At 36.1% G+C, this 21,399-nt stretch overlaps 1 protein-coding gene across 1 annotated transcript in view; it reads right to left on the bottom strand.

The window, feature by feature from the left end:
• Positions 1 to 129: 129 nt before the first annotated feature.
• The window catches only part of PDE3A (phosphodiesterase 3A), a 119,281-nt gene continuing 98,011 nt past the window's right edge, over positions 130 to 21,399 (bottom strand). The window contains exons 9-15 of the mRNA XM_077771161.1: positions 20,283 to 20,394; positions 13,714 to 13,827; positions 13,427 to 13,626; positions 11,587 to 11,790; positions 10,500 to 10,655; positions 8,291 to 8,546; positions 130 to 919 (exon numbers count right to left, since the gene is read on the bottom strand). Of these exons, the coding sequence (XP_077627287.1) occupies positions 678 to 919; positions 8,291 to 8,546; positions 10,500 to 10,655; positions 11,587 to 11,790; positions 13,427 to 13,626; positions 13,714 to 13,827; positions 20,283 to 20,394 (1,284 nt within the window). The 3' untranslated portion in view covers positions 130 to 677. The remainder of the gene's footprint in view (positions 920 to 8,290; positions 8,547 to 10,499; positions 10,656 to 11,586; positions 11,791 to 13,426; positions 13,627 to 13,713; positions 13,828 to 20,282; positions 20,395 to 21,399) is intronic.

Genomic DNA, 21,399 nt, shown 5'->3' with positions numbered 1-21,399 from the left:
CAAGCACCCTCTCCCTCTCTCTCCCTCTCCCTCCCTCCCTCTCTCTCTCTCTCTCTCTCTCTCTCACACACACACACACACACACACACACACACACACACACACACACACAAAACGTTGGCAGGATGTAGAAGAATTCAAATAATGCTCTGGAACTTTCATCCGTCAGTACAAAGAGCAAAAGCTCCTTAGGTGCTAACCTACATTCACTGCACTGTTTCCCTGCTAAGCCGCCCCATTTCCTTTGTGATTTGTTTTCCTTTATTTTTTCCTTTATAACTTATTATATCACAGTGACCACTATATATCTTAATATGAATGTTACTAAATTGTGGAGCCAGTAACCCTGGCTTTCAGTGTGCATGTGGATGTATGTGTGTGAATATGTTTTACATGTATCTACGTGCGAGCTTATATACACACACATATATACTTCTTCCTTAAAAAAAAATCCTTGGAAGCTGGTGTTGCAAACGTGAAAGCTTCTCCGAGCAAGAGTTTTTAACAATGTACCTCACTGTAAAAATAAACACATAAAACGCGAAGAATTCCCAAATGCAATAGCTGTTTGCCCATCTTCTTGTATTTCTACAGTGTTGTGTCTAAGTGTTGTGCTGGCTTGAAAAGAGTCTGTGACAAGTCACTCTGTTGGGAAACACAGCTCATTATATCCATTGTCACTGGTTTTGCTTCGGGGCTGGGATCTCATCTCCTCTTGGCTTCCCTTTCTCTTCCTCTTCTTCCCTGATGGCCTGGATCTGTTCAGAGGAATGCTGTTGGGGTGACTGGTCCAGGGACTGACTCTCTAAGCCCGCCAACCGCTGTTCCTCTTCAATGACTTTCTTCCACATCTTGTGGTTCTGCAGGAGGTGCTGAGTTATTTGGCAGTAGATTTTCCTCCTTTTGAAAGTTTTCTTTCCTGAGAAAACACCAAATTACTTATTTGTGTGCTGAGTACATGGTGGTTATTTTTTTTCACATCATTAATAGGAACTAAAGTACCAACCAGATACATATGCCAGTTGATTTGTAGATCATAATAATGTTCCTTTCGAGAGTGGGGAAATAAGAGGAAGACGGCAACAATCATTAATAAATCATCGAGACATATGGTGAACCGGATTTAATATCCAGTAATGCCCAATAAAGTTCTGTTTAAATCTTGGTATTATTCTCAAGAGTCAGATCCTCCAGATTTTCCCCCCAAGCTACTGGAAGAACTTCTTGTTCTTTACTTTGTCAACTAATACAACCCACAAAAGTCTACAAGTGATCTCTGTAAAGATGGTCTCAGTGTCATTGTTCTGCTTCATGTGGACTAAAATATTAATTTTCAAGTCATCTCAAAGTTTTCCCACAAGCTGGCACAAACAACGCTTTGGAGTCTTCCATCTTCCACAGCCTGGCTTCTGTCTCTACTTCCGTAAATACACTGAATTCTTCTACTTTCCAGGTGGTACTGGCCCTCCTTCTCAAATGCTCTTCTCAGTCCCTGAAAGTTCATGCCCATTTATTGTTTTAAGACTCAGATTTTATTGAATTCCTCCTATAAGAAATAATCTCTCCCCTGTCTCCTCGTCTCTCTTCTAAACTCTCATTTCACTCCATGTATGCTTCTCAGAGTATATATTGTTTTCACTTTTTCCCTTTCTCATTATCATGGTATCTTTTTCTGATAACTGCATATCTAAAATCAGAAACTCTCATCCCTTCTTTCAATTATATAGTTCTAGAAATGGTGGTCAAACTCTCCTCCACCCACCTTCCCACAACACAGCCCTGTTGCAGCAGCTGGTCAATGAGTATGTATGTGCCCTAAATCAGGTCAATGAGCGTCTTCCCCTGGAAATTTTCCCAACAGCATGGAATGAGTCAGAGAATGGTGGCTAAGGATCTTTTCTCCTCTGCTTGTTTATCTGGAATGAAGTAAATACATAGCTGGCTATACTTCCAGTCTGATGAAGAAAGAAAGATCAAGCTGTCAGGCAGGTGACTCAGAGACAAGAGCAGGTGCAAGTAAGTTCAACATTCTGTTGAACCGAACTAGTAATTTTTCCTTTTGTATATACGCACTTTACTGGAGTCTTGTCACTTGTAACAAAAATAATATCCTCAATAGCATGCATTCTTTTTATTTTAAAAAATTTTTAAAGTTTATTTATTAATTTTGAGGTAGAGACAGCACAAGTAGGGGAAGGGCAGGGGGTGGGGGGGGAGGAAGAGGGACAATCCCAAGAAGGATCCGTAGCACGGATAGCACAGAGCCTGACATGGGGCTTGAACTCACAAAACCATGAGATCATGACCTGAGCCAAAATCAAGAGTTGGACACTTAGCCCACTGAGCCACCCAGGCGCCCCAATAATGCATTCTTTAGGGCACTTGTCTTATTCTCATATATTCTAGGCATTAGCCCCTCTACCAGACTATAGCTTCTTTTAGGAAGCCTTGTAAAGACCAGTACATATCTTATACAGAACAAGGCTCAGCAAATATGCATTTGATAAGTCAATAAATTACACTGTCTTGGTGACCAAGACATTTTGTGTGTTCAATATGGAAGTCCTAAAGACAATTTTCACAGAATTGCATCTCTTGTTTGAGGAAGCACATACGCTCAATTTTGGCAGATGAAACATAAGACATTTTAAAGAATTTTGAATTGATACCATAATTCACTATTTAGTCTTCCAATTCCTTATCTATTTATTAGGCACCTAATATGTACCAAGTATGGTAGGTTCTGGTCATTCACTGATAGATGTAATGACTGCCAGCATGGAGCTTTTACTCTAGTGGAGAGAGTGAAAAGGTAGGTACAGCCACACTGAGTCTTACAAAACCTTTTAAAGGTGGCAGAAAGAGAAAAAAAATGACTCATCTGAGAGAACATGGCATGATGACCGTGGCTTGAGCTAGGATTAAAGTAGTGGAAATGAAGAGAAGTAGATAAATGTGAGATGCATTTGTGAGGTTTAATCAACAGGACTTTGGCAACTGATTAGGTATAGGGAAAAAAGAAGAGAGAGGAATCAAAGACAGCCTTGATCTGTCTTCCCTGAGCCATTGAGTAGTTGGTCATAAGATATACTGGGAAAGGCAATGTTAGGTGAGGATATTTGAGGGAGATATTGAACATGAAATGTCTGGAAGACCTTCAAGTGCAGAGGTAAAGTAGGATCTGGACTTGAGTTTAGAAAAGGGTCTGTTTGTGGCCAGAACATAACTTCAGTACCTTCATCTGAGTGACCATTTTAGACTTAGGCCAAGAATTTAGAAATTAGGCTAAGATCCCCTATTAGATTGTAAACTTCCCTATGTACAGAAGCCGGTCTCTCCTTTTGTTGTGTATATTCACAAAGCTCTAGACTTTATTAAGCGTTTACTAGAGGAATCAAATTCATAATTTTTCTAGTTTCTGTTATACAGATCCAAGTAAATGATGAAGAGGTGATAAGCAATAAAAATGACAATGATATGAAAAAGTGGTCCTCAGGAAATTCTGATCTCATTGGGACTACATTAAAGAGTTAACGGTACAAGTTACCAGAAATATCAGCAGGGATATTTGGGTTTACTTAATGAAGTAGTAATGATTTACAATGTATAATCTGGGAGGAAAAAAGAAGAAAAAAAAAGTAAGAATAGGGGGAAAAAAAAACCCGTTAGCTATGAGATGTGCCAAAGGAACTAGATCTTTTGGAGGCCATCCATCAAAATTTTTTGGAAGTACTAGTGATTCCTTCAACAGTTTTATTATAATATACCACAAACAGGGGCACCTGGGTGGCTCAGTTTGTTAAGCATCGACTTCGGCTCAGGTTATGATCTCACGGTTCATGGCTTCAAGCCCCGCATCGGGCTCTGTGCTGACAGCTAGCTCAGAGCCTGGAGCCTGCTTCAGATTCTGTATCTCCCTCTCTCTCTGACCCTCCCCTGCTCATGCTCTCTCTCTGTCTCAGAAATAAATAAAACATTTAAAAAATTTAAAAATATACCACAAACAATTGTTTTACAGGATAAGATCAATTTCAAAATACAGTTCAAAAAAAAGGACATTATCTTGAATTACTTTTGAACCATACAGACACATAAGAAAATTATTAAATTGAATAACTGTGGGAATGGGTATAGGCTGAGTCATAAGAGTTTAAAAAATGATTTACTGTATTATTTTATTTATGAGATGAACCCATCAATCAAATTTATACTGACCACCTACTAATTGACAAGCAATTTTCTGGATGCTATATACACAAAGACCAATTAGTCCAAGAGCTTGCCTTAAAGGAGTTTAATGTTTACAGAAGAAAGAGCTAAGATGACAAAAAAATGAAATATATACACTATGTTTTATGACAGATGTATGCATATGACTAAGATGGTTTTGATGTCCCCCTTAGCTTGACTACATTTTAGACCAGTTTCTTCCAGATTAGTATGTCTCTAACCTGCTTTTTATTATAGCATTTACTTTATAAAACTTGAAAGTGCAGATACTTTCTGTGCTCTTTTGTAATACAGATAAATCTTCTCCCGGTTTCTAGCCAGTTTTATAAGCCAGGAACTCCTTCCTCAAGTACATGGGCATTGATTCTTTTGAAATGAAATAATCAGGATAAACAGGGGCCCTAACTTTCAGTCTTCATGGGAGGGAAGGTGCCTAACTTCAGTAAGTACCAATTAGCAAACACAGATGGCTCAATGACATTGGCCAACTTCCCTCTAAGGTCCTAAAGTACTTTTTCATTAGCTGATGCTTAAAATTTCTCCTGCCTTAGTTTCAATGGGGTTGAATTTAATTTCTCTCCCTTATTGCAATAGTTCTGAACAAAGCCTTCCTTGACATTTTTAACGGGTATGTAGTGCAATTTCTCTCTGATACATTAAAACCATGGCAACACAAGAGACTCAGGTTGTGAGGGGATAGGTAAGATTTTTTTTTTTTCAAAGAACAGGACACCTGAGGTGAGATTTTGAGAAAATTTACCTGAGGTAAATTTTGAGAATACTCTAGGTGAAGGTGTTGGCAGCATTCCAGGCAGAATGAGGGGCAGGCACAAAGGCAGAAGTCATGGGTTCCTGGAGCACGACATCAATTTCTTCAACTAAACATTTCTTAACAAAGACTCTATGTGTGCATATGTATATGCGTGTGTATGTGTGTGTACACTAAAATTTTTAAAAATCTGAATTATTTCTATAAAAATCAATATATTACTACATTAGACTTTTCAAGGCAAATTTATAAAGTTACTCTTCTACCAAAGCCATCTACTTGTTTGTTTCTACTTTGCTTTTATTATACTTAAGTACAAATTGGCTTCTGTTGAGGAATTTTTCAACGTCAATATACTTTTGAACCTACTCCTTTGAATCAAGAAAGTTACAGATGAGCATTGGCTGAAGGACAGATTTGAATCACGGTTATAGGAAAACACTACTGCCCAAGGTGATTACTCCATCTCAAAGTTATACACATTCATGGCAGTGTATTCAAAGGGATGAAGGTAACAAAAGCTTGATTTTTCTCCTTTTCCTTTCAGGGCAGCCCCCATGAGAACAGCTGTTCTCTTATTAATGCTGTTAAACATTAGCAATAAACCTCTCTGGATTTGAACTGAATACGGTGACGTAGAAGAAAGTTTGTACCAAATACATTTGCGTAGATTAGAGTCTGCAGGTGGTCTAAAACATGCCTGTATTGGGAGCCAAATTGTTCAGCACTGGAACCTTTTGAAATGAGAACAAAGAGCCTTTCATTGCTCAAATTCTAAATGCAGCTTAGTACTTCATTAGAAACCTCTTAGTTCGCTGTAGGAATCTTTCAGATTTAATTATGAGGTTGGGAAAAAGCCTTCTTTCCCTAGGATACCATATTGAAACATTTAATTCTGTGTTTCCTGGGACATCTCCAAGTTTTGCAAATTGCTGAAATTATCAGTGCATATTTAATCTAAATTTTTTCTGAAGCCTAACTTTCAGGCTCAATCAAGTTAACCATCTCAATCTGATTATGAAATTAAAATTACTCGGATTCTATAGCAGCCGAATTAGAAGTGAGGAATTCTGGGTTTGGAGAGTAACACATCAGAATCTGGAAGTCAGTATGGCAACTTAACCCTACAGAATGAAAAGTAATTGAATATCTGGTTGTCGCATTTGCTGGTAAAGCCAATGTTGACAAGTTGAGCCTGTTAAATCTCCTGGCCTGTGTTCTTCAATTCTTGATGCCTGTTTTATGTGTATATGTTTTCAATGTGTTTGAGTTCAAATAGCAATCAGTGAGGGCCCATGGGAACAAAGTTTTTCTAAGAGTCTAAGGTGACNGGTGGAAACAAACCAAAAAACAAAACAAAACAAAATGCCCTGTCCTTCAACAGCAAACTACCTTCTGGCTCTCTGAAGTTAAAAAACAAAAAACAATACGTGTTTATTAAATGAACAAATGAAAACATAAGCCATGAATCCCAAGTCTTGGCTCCAACTTCCAAATCTCAAGATTTGCCCAAAATTGCTAATGGAAACCTTTTTTAAGCACCAGAGAAATAAAATATAATTTCTCTGATGATAGAAATACTGAAGGAAAACAACTTTTGATTTTCACCTCATTCTGCAGCAAGGTTAAAAAGTAGGACAGAACTGAAGCAAAAATTTAATCTAGAGCCAAATTTGCAAAACTCTGTCTCATCAGTTTATAGTTTGTGAAGATTTCTCTATCTCTATTTTGCAAGCCTACAATAGAGTACTTACATGAGGGCAAAATGGGTCAATACCCATATTAGACTATATTTACTAGATGGCCAAGATGAACTGAGTCATGAATTTTCCTGACTGTGCTAAAATATGGGAATAAATGATCAGAATGTTTTTTTTTGGTAATATTTTGGGTAAGGGCTTTGAAAACTATTAACACTGTATTTCCTTTATGAAGGCAGAGGTAAAACCACATACTGTGTTTTCATGAACATAATAACACTATTTGTGTCATGTTACTGTAAGGGTTATGGATTTTACTAATTATGCTTTTTTGGCCTTCTCCCTATGACAGGAGAAGTAGCAGAGCGTATTTCAAGACATGAGTAAAGCTAATGCCTTTTTGTAATCTGGTGAGTTAAAATGGATTAGGTTGGCTACATGTGTGCTCCAAATCAATGACCAGATGTGAATACTTTTCATTGTCACTAAAGCCACTACTTTGCCTGGTTCAAAGCCATAGTCATTTCTCACTTGTATAATTTCAACAGCTTCTTCTTCCCCTTGCTCCCACCTCAGATGCAAGAGTGTTCTCAATACAGCAGGTGAAGTAATCAATTTAAAATATAAGCTGAATCAGCTAACTCTTCTGCAGAAAATCTCTCAGGGCTTCCCACCTTACTCAGAGTAAATAAAAGCCTAACTCCATACTATGACCTACAGTGCCCTACCTTCAAACCCTACATCATTTGCCTCTCTCCTGCTGCCCCCTCCTCAGCCCCTTTCCTGTCTTAGCCACCCCAGCTCTCCTGATGCTCCTTGAACACCCAGCCAATGCCAATGTCAGGATGTTTTCACAGCCTGCTTCTCTCTCTTCTTGGAACGCCTTTTCCACTTCAACTTCCATGGATCACTCCCTTACTTCTTTCAGTTTTTTTTAAATGTCTTTCTTATTTAGACCATCTGTGGCTACCTTATCTAAAATTTTAACCTTTCTCGGCAATATTTCATATCCCCCTTCTTTTNAACTCGAGCATTTATCAGTACCTCATGTATTAAAGATTTAGTGACTTGTCCTGCTTAGTGTCTACTGACTGCACTGGACAAAAAGTCTAAATGGGCAAGGATTTATATTTTGTCTGATTTGCTCATGGCTCTATCTTCAGTACCTGGAAGAATGCCTGGCATACCGCTCATGCTTAATAAAAATGTGTTACATGAATGAGTGATAACTACCTCTTACCACTTCACATGGCCTTCCTTGAACTAAGCCAACAAAAGTCTATGGTTGCTCTATATGGTATGTCAAATTCCTTTCATCTCTAAATCATTAAGATACTCTGAAGAACAGGCTTCAACCACTTCATTTCTTTTTACTTCATAATAGAGAATGTATCTTTGTATGAACATTATAATAGATTCCACAGTCTATAGTTGCTACTATTATGACATTAGAGAAGGGAGGTTATCCACAATCAGATGCAGATGATATCTGGACACAAACCATGTATAAGCATAAAATTTATCTGAACTTATGTAAAAAAACAACCAATCCTAGGAAAAACAAATTAGAAATAGGTTTTATAAAACTTACTTGGAGCTTCATTATTTTCACAGGTTTCCTCTTCATTTGGTGCTTCCTCCTCTTCCTCTTCTTCTGGGTCGTCAGTATCTCCTGACTCATCACTGTCTTCCACCCATTTCCCCGGCATTAGTCCTGCTGAATCATAGGAGTTGCACAGAGGACCCACAATGTGAGAGATGAAGGATTCCTGAAGATTGGCCAACTGAGGAGCAGAACGGTCCATGAAGGGGCTTATTGGTAACCCAAGGCTGGCCTCTTCATCACCCTGGAAATAGGAATTTAGCATGAATAGTTAACCAGAATATGACATGGAAAGTTTAAAATACTAGTAAAGTCAACATTACTTGGCATCTAAAATTTGCAATTATGTAAGAACCCAGACATTCATGTGTGAACTCCCTCTTTTGCTTGACTGCTAAAAGAAGATTCTACTCAAATTACTAAGATCCTTGCAGAAATGCTACGTTGCTATTTATCACTTTTGTGATCCTGAGGTTTTGGCTTTTGACTGAAAGGAAATAGAAGAAATGGTCTGTAACAGTAAATGGTACTTCTTATTACATATCATTCCTTTTTAAATGAGAATATAAGTGTACTTTAAAATGCAATGCTGGGAATAATTATCCAACAAATACATAATCTATCATGTTTTCTTTTTTTTTTTTTCTTGACTTGGGTACCAGAAATCTTAGTATAATTCATTGCTCAAGTAGAAGTGCTACCTTATCCCAACTTTTGGTTGAATTATATCTTCTGTGATTATATGGTCTCTAAAAGTCTTATTTGTCAATATGACTATCAGTACTACTGTGTGTTTTATTTTGAACTACTTCAAATCTTTCTGGAAAAATAAAACAGACTGTAAACTATTAGTCATCTAGCAAAATTAATGAAGGAAATAATACTGAAATACCAACAATGGTTATACCTATGTAGAATGATTATAAATTATCCTTTTCATTTTTTTGTATTTCAATATTTGGGGATTGATTATGAATTAATCTCATTTCTAGAAAAGTCAATACATTATATTCTAGAAAGTACAAACTTTTTATTCTATATAGGAGTCCTGTGTATAAAACCTCTTAAACCTATAAAATTCTTTATAATCCCTCTTAAATATGTCCAATGATACCAGGCAATTTATTACTTATTTCTGGATTCCTTCATAACACAAATTTTTTCTCCCGTTGTCTTGAAATCAATCTTACTATATCTTCTATAGACAGTTATATTCATTTTTAGGAAAGCAAAAAGAAATCTCATGTTTCTTAAAAATCTGATCCTATGTTAAGTGATAATTTATCTTCTTTAATCTCTACAATGTATGATCACTTAATACTAAATTTGCATGTCAGTCTTTTAAGTGTCTGAAGACAGTTATTACATCACCTCCATTTTCTCTCAGGGTAATGATCTTCACTTCTTTCATTTCCTTTTATGTCACTGATACCTGTCCTTTACCCATGCTCCACTGTCTACACATTCCTCTTAATAGAGTAGATCATAGTACTCAAAACGAAGTTTCAGGTATAATCTGATCAGCGTATAATAATATGGGAAAGATCACTCCATGTTTATGTGTTTGTGGTAGGTTTTTTGGTAGTGCGTTTATTCTCATGTTATCATGTCAAATAAAATATCTATTTTTAAAGCTTTTTCATATGCTGCTGTTATTGACTATTAAAAGTAAATGAACTTGGGGTGACTGGGTGGCTCAGTGGGTTAAGTGTCTGATTCTTGGTTCGAGGTCAGGTCATACTCTCACGGCTCATGAGACTGAGCCCTGTGTCAGGCTCTGTGCTGACATCGCAGAGATGTCCCTTTCTCTTTCTCTCCTCTCTCTGCCCCTCCCCAACTCCTGCTCTTTCTCTCTCTCAAAATAAACATTTAAAAAAAGTAAATGAACTTAATCTGATATACATTCATCCATATAAATATAAATTACCTTATATTACAATCAATTTATTAAAAAAAAAACCCAATATGTCAATGGTCTTCCTAATGTTTCATTAGGTCATTTCATTATCTCAGTATCTTCTCCTTTGCCCTCCTACACTCCACAATACTTGCGAAAAACTTTATGTTTTTAGTCAGTGCATTTTCTCATGTTAGTATGAATATGAAAGTGACTGATCACACTTTTACTGCTTTTGGAAGCTTTTGTGAATTTATGAGCAGCCTAAGTAGGATTCAGATAAACAGTTAAGTTAGTTACCTGTTCATAAAATTCATTGACGATACCCTCTGTCCACTGGAGATGGAGCTCTTTACATTTAGCTGGCCCATTGATATCAGCCAACTTTATACACATTTGACAAACCAGTAGACGATCATTTTCATTGGTCCAATCTATTCCAACATCATCATTTACCTGTTTGAGGGGCAAAGTTAAAACGTGTTTTGTCTCAATGAAAGCAAAAGTTGAACTGAAGAATAAGCAATATTTATTATCTTCCTATCGTGCAAAGATTAGAATACCAAAAAATAAGGAACTTCTTAGCTATTTAAAATAATGTTATTGGCTTACATAATAAATTAGCTTATTGGAAAACTAAAATAATAAATGATGGATAAAATAATTATTAATTATTGAACTGAAAATAATGCTATTTAAAATTAGCATATATATATATGAGGCTATAAATTAAAATGAATAATAAATAAACAAACAAAGAAATAAATAAAAAAAAAAGGCACCTGAGTGGCTCAGTTGATTGAGCATCTGACTCAATTTTTGCTCAGGTCATGAGCCCAGGGCTGTGGGACTGAGCCCTGTGTTGGGCTCCATGTTGAGCATGGAGCCTGCTTAAGATTATCCCTATTTTTCCCTTTGCCCCTCGCCCCTGCTTGTGCTCTCTAAATAAATAAATAAGCATATATTACCAAATATCAGTAAATATATGTAGCTACAAATGATAAGACATTTTCTTAAGTTAAATTTGGTGTTTATATTTGAAGTATGAAATTTTGTTTTGGGGTTTTGACCTTTTCTACAGCCAGATAATTTATGTTAGTAGACCACAGTGATGAGAGCAAATTAAATCAAAGAAAAACTCAATTATGGTGAGATTTTTATTTCTCTGCAGCACAAAATGTAATATATATATAAACAGCACCACAACTTCTCAGATATCTAGATTCGGATCAAGGTCTATATATCTTCTTCTGGTTAATCATTTTATTGAATTTTATTTTCACATTTGACATATAAGAGGTGAGAGCAATGAATTTTGTTCCACACTTTGATTCCATAACATCTTTCAATATGGTCATAAAATGGAGACTGGTACAAATCTAGTTACCTTGGCATTAAATTTGGCTACAAAATCAAAGTGTTTCTTCAAGTCAGTGGCCAAAATTGCTTCAATGACAAGGAAACGAAAATGCTTAAATTCCACATGGTCAAGGTTAACTAAGAAGTTGTACTCTGGCCGGGACATGAAAAGATTCCATGCAGCAGCTGCGTGATGATTCTCCAAAACTGAACGATCATTATAGAGCACCGCCTAGGCAAATAAGTAAGAGACTGAAGGGTTCAACTTTAAATTAAAAAAAAAAAAATTAAAAATACACAAGAATATGCAAGGCTTTCAGGATTCTCGTTTTTCACAGAACACAGAAATGTTATCTTGTGACTGTTGGTTATTAAGAATTATATATTGTAATTACATTGACCGATGGTTACTTTGCTTGGTTAAATTTCCTTTTATGTCAGATGAAGTTCATTTCCTTGAAACTTTATTCTAAACTCTTGCAAATGAGGGGCTTAGAGTTAGCTTTTATCAGATTTCTCTGCACAGGAATTTAACTATTAAAACAATCCAAATACACTAAAATCCCTACGAGGTAACTCAATTACTTTCTGCCTCAGGAATAAGAATTACCTTTTCTTAAACACATATAACTAATAAATAGTAATGGAATCCCTGAGAAGCTCAGAATTTAAAATATTCTCACCTCACAAGCAGCCATAGAAAATATCACCCTTCAACTAGTAATTGAAGGTATATAATAAGTATCTACTTGCTTGGAATTCTCTAATAATGCTGAGGGATACGGCAAAAGAAGAGGAAGTTGCCTAAAAACTGCTTGAAGATTAGTGTGGCAGACAGATGACAAACAGGGTAAAAAGGCATAAGGATCAAAAGGAGAGACTAAGCACATGAAAACTGACATTGAACTAAGTGAAAATGCACACATGTGTCGGAAAATATGAATGATAAATGGTGCTGTCAAAATGATTTGCCCATCTTTAGGGAAAATAATTCTGGTGTAAGAAGGACATGCTGGAATAAGTTTAAAGTAAGTAGTCAGGGAAATACATATCAGGATATTTTTATTACATATTCATTAGAGGAAAATTCTAGTCTAGTCTATATGACAGGTGGAAATGGATGGGGGTTGGGTAAAGGACAAAAGGCAAACAAGGAAAAAAAACTAATCGACCAGATTGTCTTCTAGATCCTCTAGACGGAAAAAGAGGATCTCAGAATGCGTAGTAACATGGATCCAGCTAATTAAATCAAGGAAAAACTGACTGACGTAATCATTTCAAAGGAGATGCTGAGATACTCAGGGATTACTTTTTGACTTATATTTAAATATATATGAAGACAAACTTCTTTAAAGTTATTGTTTCTGAAATACTATGTTCAGGTAAAAAAATTCCTTCAAATGAATGAAATAGGTTGGTGCTTAAATCCTAAATAGGAATGTCATAAGAATCATGGTTGTTATAAGAAATAGATTTCAAATGAATGGGATTTATATACAAAGAAGCCCCACATTGTTAAAAGTCCAAGAAAGACTGAGGTCTCTAATCTTTTCAAAAAGAGACTGTGGTAAGGGTTGATTTTCTTTACCGAGAAGGTTCATTAATATGAATTCAACTAGTTTTTCTTCTTTAAAAAACTAAGAAGGGAGTCCCATGGGAAATAAAGTTGCATGCCTGCCATTAATAACTTGGAACAAACATGATATATTTTTAAAATTAGCTTGGTCTCTAAGAATTTTTTCCTAGGGATAAATATAGCTTGGCTCAAACTCATTTGGTCCCTATTATAAGTCAAATTTATAAAATACAATTCCTTTGGAAAAATCTCTAAATTAAATTATTTCTTTAATCAAAATGGAAAGATTTACCTGAGGAGCACTAGTTGCAACCAGGAAAGCATTAGTCCTTCCTGGGTGATCATAATCATGCATGGCTGCAGCTACATACAGTGCCATTAACTCTAAGGCAGGGATATTTCCAGAGAGACATCCATATTTATCATCAGGCACATTATAGGTTTTTGAGAATACATATCCCATATGTCCATGTGTAAACCCACTGTCAGAATCTGAGAAGAGAAAACGAAAGTAATAGAAAGTTTTAAAAAGTATTAAACTGATANTAATAATGAAGCACAGATATACTTAATAAGTACCTGAATCACTTGCTGATCCGTGATCATTAATCACAGTTGAGTGGCCTGGAATTGGTTGTGTAGTAAGATACCAAACAGCATGTAAGACGTCAGTGGCATGGATTCTGTTATGATCTTTAACCAATGCAAAGACACAGTCATTAATTTGTGAACTTGGGACCCAAGGACTGAGAGTGCCATCTACTGGATAAACAGTTGAGTCTTAACATTTTAATACCCCTGCGAAAGGCAGCCAAACATTCAAGGACAAATACTCTTTGATTACTCTTCCATTACTCCAAAATATCCATAGTGACAAGAAAAAAAAAAAAAAGCCCACACAATGTTCATTTTTCAGGCAGATGTCTGAAGTGGAAAAATCTGTGTGCAGAGTTTACCAGAAACCTAACATATATAGAAAACTCACTATGTGAAATTCCTGTAATGTTTACCCTTATATGTATTTCCATGCTCCTGCAGAGGACCAAATAAAATGCAAATTTTAAAATACGCAAATGCAGAGGACCAAAATAAAAGACTCCTAACATACTTCAAATAAGTCAGACCAATGATCTATGTCACCCAGTGTTTCATCTCTGATAAATAGCATGCAAATATAATCTGTGAATAAAACATAGTACTATTCTTTTGTATCAAACATAAAACACTGGTTAAAAATTAATAATATATCGTTTATATGTAGATTAAGTCCACAAAGCAAAACTGAAAACAAGAATTAATGATGTTCTGTGGTCTAAAAATTCTAGTTTGGGAACACAGCTCTAGGAAATACCTAAAGAGAAAAATCAAAGCCTCTCTGTACAGTAATGTAGGGAGTTGGTTCATTTAGATTAAAGCAAAATCTATGGGAAAACTACACCTCTAGTTACAATGTCATTATCAGGGGAAGGGGTCTATTCTATATACGCAGCTCAGCTTCTACTGAACCATGACAAAAGACCTAGTGTCCCCTTTGCCATCTTCTTTTTCTGGTGCAATTCTCCCAAGTTTTTCTCTTGTCTACTAGCCCTTCACAGTATTTCATTGATTGCTGTGCTTTACCCTAAGTGTGCTAACTTCACATACTTTATTTCCAATGGCCAAGGATAATACAGTCTCCTCCAATATAGATTATATCTTTGAATAATACTCAACAGATGAAGAGAAAACAGACGAAAGAAAAATAAGAATGATAATGGGACTTGGAGAGAAACATCCGGTTCCTGGTCAGGGATGAAAGAAAAAACTGACATTGTTGGTGGCACACAGAGGGAATGTACAGAGAGAGTGCCTATTCTCCTACATTTCTGGCAACTCTTAGGAGTCAGTCTTTAAGTGAGGACATGTAGCTAAATCTTATGTGAATACTCCAGCAATTCAGTCAAGGGGCCTTGTGAGGATCTGAGAAGATGTGTTCAGAAGAGCTCTGAGAAACAGACATCCCAGCCTCCAAAGGGGGAAATGAGTAAGCCCTGTGCTCTTTGCCATTGCAGGATATTCTCTAGTACTCCAAAGAACAACTGTATTGAAACTGGAGTCTATATCTTGCATACAGACTATCTCGAGTTATCTAAGACCATTACATTTTACATCCATTCCTGTGTCATGTACACAACTGATCACACTAAATGTTTCTGGATTTAGGTCATATCTGATTTTGTCTCTATTCTGATATTATTACCTGTGTTACCTTCAGTGAATTATAATTCTGTCTCATTTCCTAATATTAAAAGTATAGACATATTAAATAATAGTGCCTTATTTCATAGTATAATTGTGAGAATTACAGAAGATGTATTTTTAAATTCCTGACACATAGTAAGCTTGCAGTTCATATAAATATAATTCACATAAAATTAACTATTGCTGCTGGAACATGATAGAGAAATCCATCCTGGATTTAAGAACTGAAGAGCTAAAAATAACGGGCTATGCTAAACCCTTGGGGGACAGAGAAAGCAGTGACGATCTGGTAGAGGAAGAAACTGCCCAAGCTGCTGCTATTAGGGAATATATTGGGAGAGACCTTCTAACTTCTTTTCTTCCCCTTTGTTGCAAGCTGGGAAAATGTGTGCAAGTAGTTCCCAGTAATCTTCCAAATCACAGAAACCTGTGCAGGTGTCCAGCATTGCAAAGGGATGGATGTGGGCTGCATCAGGGTGATGGCAGAGTCTATTTGTGGTGATAGACAACATCAAGTACAGATAAACCTGTTGAGTTACTGCTTCCTGCCCTGTTTCCCATTCCAAGACCCAGGGCCTGAAGGCTTCACAGGTAACTTTTGTAAATTTTCAATGAACCATCTTATCCAAATAATCTGGTGCTGAAAATATAAAAAGGAGGGAAGCTGCCTGACTCATTTCATGAAGCTAGTATAATCTTGATTTAAGAATGAGGTAAAGGGGAGCCTGGGTGGCTCAGTCAGTTAAATGGTTGACTTTGGCTCAGGTCACGATCTCGTGGTTTGTGGGTTCGAGCCCCGCGTCGGGCTCTGTGCTGACAGCTAGCTCAGAGCATGGAGCCTGCTTCAGATTCTGCATCTCCCTCTCTCTCTGACCCTCCCCTGATCACGCTCTCTCTCTCTCTCTCTGAAATAAAAACATTAAAAAAAAGAATGAGGTAAAGACAGTATATGGAAAAAAATACTCCCTTTGTTTTGGAGTATAGGTTCAGAAATACTTAAAACAATAGGTAACCAAACCTAACTCCTTAAAATAATATCTCCAGTTATACATGTGTAGATCTAGAAGAATAACATTGTCACTCTCACTTAAGTAGATGGAAAATCAGCTGCCTTATAAGCAGTCAATAACATGTTTGTTGAACAAATATTTACTTAGCATGTATTATGTGCAAGTATTGTGTCAAGTGCTGATATTGCTGTTCTCACCATTAACTTTCTGATGACCAACTCAGGAGCAAAGTCATCTAAGAAATAAGCTAGCTAGGTCAATATAGGGGATTTTGTAGGACACGCCAACAAGCTTAAAAACTTCTCTTCTTCAGGCAACTGAGAGGGATAAGGAACAGTATCAGAGCTATTATTATTATCCTTATTGTTTATTATTATCCTTTATCTCTGCATTTTGGACAAAGGTCCAACTCTCTTAATGGTTCCCCCACCCATCCGGTAAGCCCCTCTGCCTCTCTAACAACACATAAACACACGTGCACACAGTAACACATAACATGCCCTATCTCATACCCCTCCCTCTTCTGTCTTGATACACTTACTTTCTCAACTTTCTCCTGATCCCTCAAGCACAGAGTTGAAGTGAACCAGGGTGGAGTGTTGGAGTTATACGTAAAATTCATGCATTTTTAGACTTATATATTTTCAATTTAAAATTCTGTCTATGTTCTGATGTAAAAGTATTAAAGAAGAAAAGTGACAATGTAAATATTTCCCCCTTTGGAATATAGTAAATATTGTAATATTTCTGCCTTTAGCTTGTACCATGTCACCTCGGTATCTAGCTTTAGAACTGGTGGGCACGTGACAGATAGCTTAACTGAACTGAATACAGATTGAGCCAGATTACTCTCATTGTTCCCATTAGATACTGCCTCATCACTGCCTCATCACTACTGTATTTCTGAGACATTCTACCCATTTCTCCAACTTCAGTGACAAGAATAAGGGGTGTCAGGAAAAATATATTTTAGAGATGAAAGTCTCTGAAAGGAGAAAAAAAAAATCTCAAAAGTAATTTTGAATTCACGAATGATTATCATCTGATGATTTATCTTCTTTACTTGCCAATATGCCCAATTGAAAAGGACTGCAAACAACATTAAACATTATTTCTCTGTACCATTCAATATAAACTATATCTTAATTTATCCTAACCTTTACTGAGGAAATATATATTTGGTATCATATTTCTATCAGTGAGTTGCCTATATTTATATCTCTTCATATCTACCTACCTGTGTCTATTTTTTAAATTTGTTTATTTATTTTGAGAGAGAGAGAGAACAAATAGCGGAGGGGCAGAGAAAGAGGGAGAAAGAAGATCTGAGGCAGGCTCCACACTGACAACAGGAAGCCCAACATGGGGCTCGAACCCACAAACTGTGAGATCATGACCTGAGCCCAAGTTGGATGCTTAACTGACTGAGCCACATAAGCACCCTTAGTTTGTAATCTAGATTCTTCAAATTTTATTAAGGGTTCTGGGTACAAATTTAAAAGCTTTTGGGGTGACTGGGCAGCTTAGTCAGTTGAGCGTCCAACTCTTGATTTAGGGTCAGGTCATGATCCCAGGATTGGGATCAGCCCTGTGTCAGGATCCATGCTGAGGGTGGAGCTTGCTTGAGATTCATTCTCTCTCTCTCTCTCTTTCTCTCTCTCTCTTTGCCCCTCTCCCCACTCGTGCTCTCTCTCTAAAAATAAATGAATGAATGAATGAATAAGTAAGCAAGCTTTCACATTTTCCTGTTTCTCTTAAAAATTACTAAGGTGAACTTAGAAGTGTAATATAATTTAGTTTCTAATATTTTAGGTGACTGTCATATTAAAGTTAATCTAATCCCATTTTAGTTACTCTTGAGCTTTTTCATTTAGGTATGAGTTTATTTAGCTAGATCTTTAGAAACAGTTCTCTAGGAGTATGTATGAAAGTTAAGCACACATACAGCAAATTTTTGTGTAGCATAATTATAATGGTAAACAAAGCTTTTAATAAATATCTGTATTAGTCAAAATTTACAACACCACCATCTGTAAGGAGTTACTATTTAATAGTGATCATCAGTCAAGCTAAAACTTTCCTGTGAGAAGGTATCAGTGAATTCCCTTTATGGAAAGTGTTTGGGACTCCTAATAGAACAGGCAGCTTTATTATAACAAATTCTTTTCACATGGAATGAAGAGCCCACTATTTAAAAAAAAAATCTATTTGCTTGCAGAATAAAAAAAAATAATGAAGAATAAAATTTAGAATCTGGAAACTTCTTTTTACACTTGAATACTAGTCAACTTTCCCTATGACTTAATGACATACTTCCTAGAGAAAAGTTAGTCGTTATTATATCAATTTGTACTCCATGGACTTGGCTATAGCTGATTATGTCACTAAAATATATTTGGAAATATAGCAATTTGTAAATTTAGTTTGGTGACAAGCTGTTGAAAAATCAGTAACAGTTTTGTCAATCACTGGCATCCAACCAGGGTGAGCCCTGGGAAAATGGTACTAAGAAAGCAAGGCTTATCTTGAGATCCTTTCAAACTACCCCTTTTTCATATTTCTCTCTCAATTTCCAAGGCCCTATTGGCTAGACATTCTCAAGGGGACCAGTGTTCTTAAGTTCCTCTTTGCTCTTCACCACTATCCTGTTTTGCTTGCATTTTGGTCCGATATTCTCCAACAAATCTCATTTGTGGATCCGATTCTTCAGTCTCTTCTCCTATCACACTCCATCAGCTCTGCATTTTCATTCCAATCAGATGGCATTTTGAAAAATAATATGTTAATAATGGATCATTAGCTTAATGTACTACCTCTTTCTGGAAATACCTGTACCTTTTCTGTCTCCCTAGGATTTTTATTTAACTTCAGCTCTTTGTAACTAGAAAAAAGACACGGGGTTCTAAAGTCTAAGGTGTATAAAAGCAAATTTAAAACTTAAAACTTAAAACATGATTTGAACATGTTTCTTAGACATACTTCAACCAATATATGATGTCTATTTCTCTTGCTGTATGCCATTTACTTTCTAAAAGTACCACATGATTTCTGCACATTTTCACAATCTCCCTGACTGGATTTTTGGACATTTTCTTCCATTCCATATATTTTGTAGCATTTAGGATGATTTCATTACATGTTCAGATGATACCTGCAATGCTCCATACTGATAATTTAACATCTCTCTGTTCTAAGTTTGCATTGTTATAAATCATAAACTATACTCACAATATTTAAAGTCCACAAACTTGAACACTTGGTTCAGAAACTCTTCCTTTGGTCTTCACATTTATTTAATTTTTTAAAGACTTCTAAATATTTCTTTGAAACCACTTCCAGGCCTCTCTTTTTTTGGTCTATTTTATTAATTAGATGATCACCCACCTCACCCTCAACCCCTAGCCAGATTTTTGTGGTTTTTGTTATATTCAAGAACATTTAAGAGTTAATGATTTAACTCTGCAGATTCCAGAACAAAAGTTGAACTCGCCCAATAAAAGGAGTACATTATAAAATAAGCAATAAACTTAACATTTAATTATTTGTGGAGCACACACTTAATTGGCTTACTAGTTGAAGGCACTGTTATAACTCCTTTAGAATTATTACCTCATTTTATCCTTATAACAATCCTATGAAGCAGATATCATGATGCCCATTTTACAGAATGAGAAATGAGGCATGGAGAGGTTAAGTAAGACCCACGGTCTTCCACAGATGATAAGTGTAGGGGCCAGGATTCTGAAAGTGGTTATCTCCTAATCACTATACCATGTGGCCATATACCAAGTTTACCATGTGTAATCCTCTGCTAGCTGCTAATGATTCAATATCCCACTACTCACAGCAAATTTGACATAATTTAAAGTATTATTTCACAAAATAACTTATACTCACAAGGAATTTCCCTGTATCCAATCTCCAAAGCATGAAAATAATTCATAAATTCCCTAACTGGAATTTTGAAAGCTTCAAAGAGGCCCATGTCTTCAAAAAGTCTGTATGATACCTATAAACAGAAACACAAAGCTTTACAGAACATCAAGTAATTCATGGCCAGTAGAGACACTTATTAGGAACAATAAGTCACGTAGGTACTAAGGAACTGTGTGTCTAGCCCTAGAAGTCCCTGACCACAAGGAGTATTCAATCTGATGGGGATATGCAACTAAGAAAACAACCAACTCAAATAGTATACACTGCAGAAACATATCAAGGCATTCAATTGTGTGTGATATCAACTACTAGACAAACTACTTAATAAATTGTTCATTGCATACTGCATGCTATAAGCACTAAAAAATTAGAAAAAGCTTTAATTTGGACTAGTTTTTATTGAAAATAAAAAAAGATTTCTAGAGGATAAAGGATTCAGAGATGTACCTTAGTGAAGGAGAAGGAATTATGAGAGAGGAAAAGAGTTACCTTGACTAAATATATAGAGAAAATTGATTTATTCTACTGCAGTATAAATAGCATCTAAATAATTTTTTCTTCATGTGTCTTCTCCTCCAAATATCTATTCTCCTTCCATTTACATTCACAGCTTTGGCGACTCAAAGCCAGTGAATACCTCTGCATGTAATTGGCATATTTGACATGCAAATGATGGAGGAAAAAATGATAAAGGCACAGAAGGTAATGGGGAGAGAAATGGTTATTCACATGGCAGAATGGAGTACAGCACCATCTTATGTGGCCTTACTTTATATCACAAAGGCACAGAGTTGATTATAACTCAGGAGACTTTAGGAAAGAATTATTCATCATTTTTATTATCTGCATATCTTCTTATAATTGGCTTGAAATATTTCTTCCAAATCTTTGATATACTGTTTTACAGTTACATTTCTATCTTTTGTCATTTGGCTTTAAATCTATTTAAAGTCATTGACATTCCTTTTTGAAGCTTACTTTGAAAGAGAGAGAGAAAGACAGCAAGCAAGATGGGGAGGGGAAGAGAGAGGAGGAGACAGAGAATCCCAAGCTGGCTCCATGCTGTCAATACAGAGTG

This window comes from Crocuta crocuta, unplaced genomic scaffold (genome assembly GCF_008692635.1).
Source record: "Crocuta crocuta isolate KB4526 unplaced genomic scaffold, BGI_CrCroc_1.0 scaffold276, whole genome shotgun sequence".
NCBI classification, from domain to species: domain Eukaryota; kingdom Metazoa; phylum Chordata; class Mammalia; order Carnivora; family Hyaenidae; genus Crocuta; species Crocuta crocuta.
The sequence above is the reverse complement of the archived record's forward strand: the minus strand, read 5'-3'. Positions and strand labels throughout refer to the sequence as shown.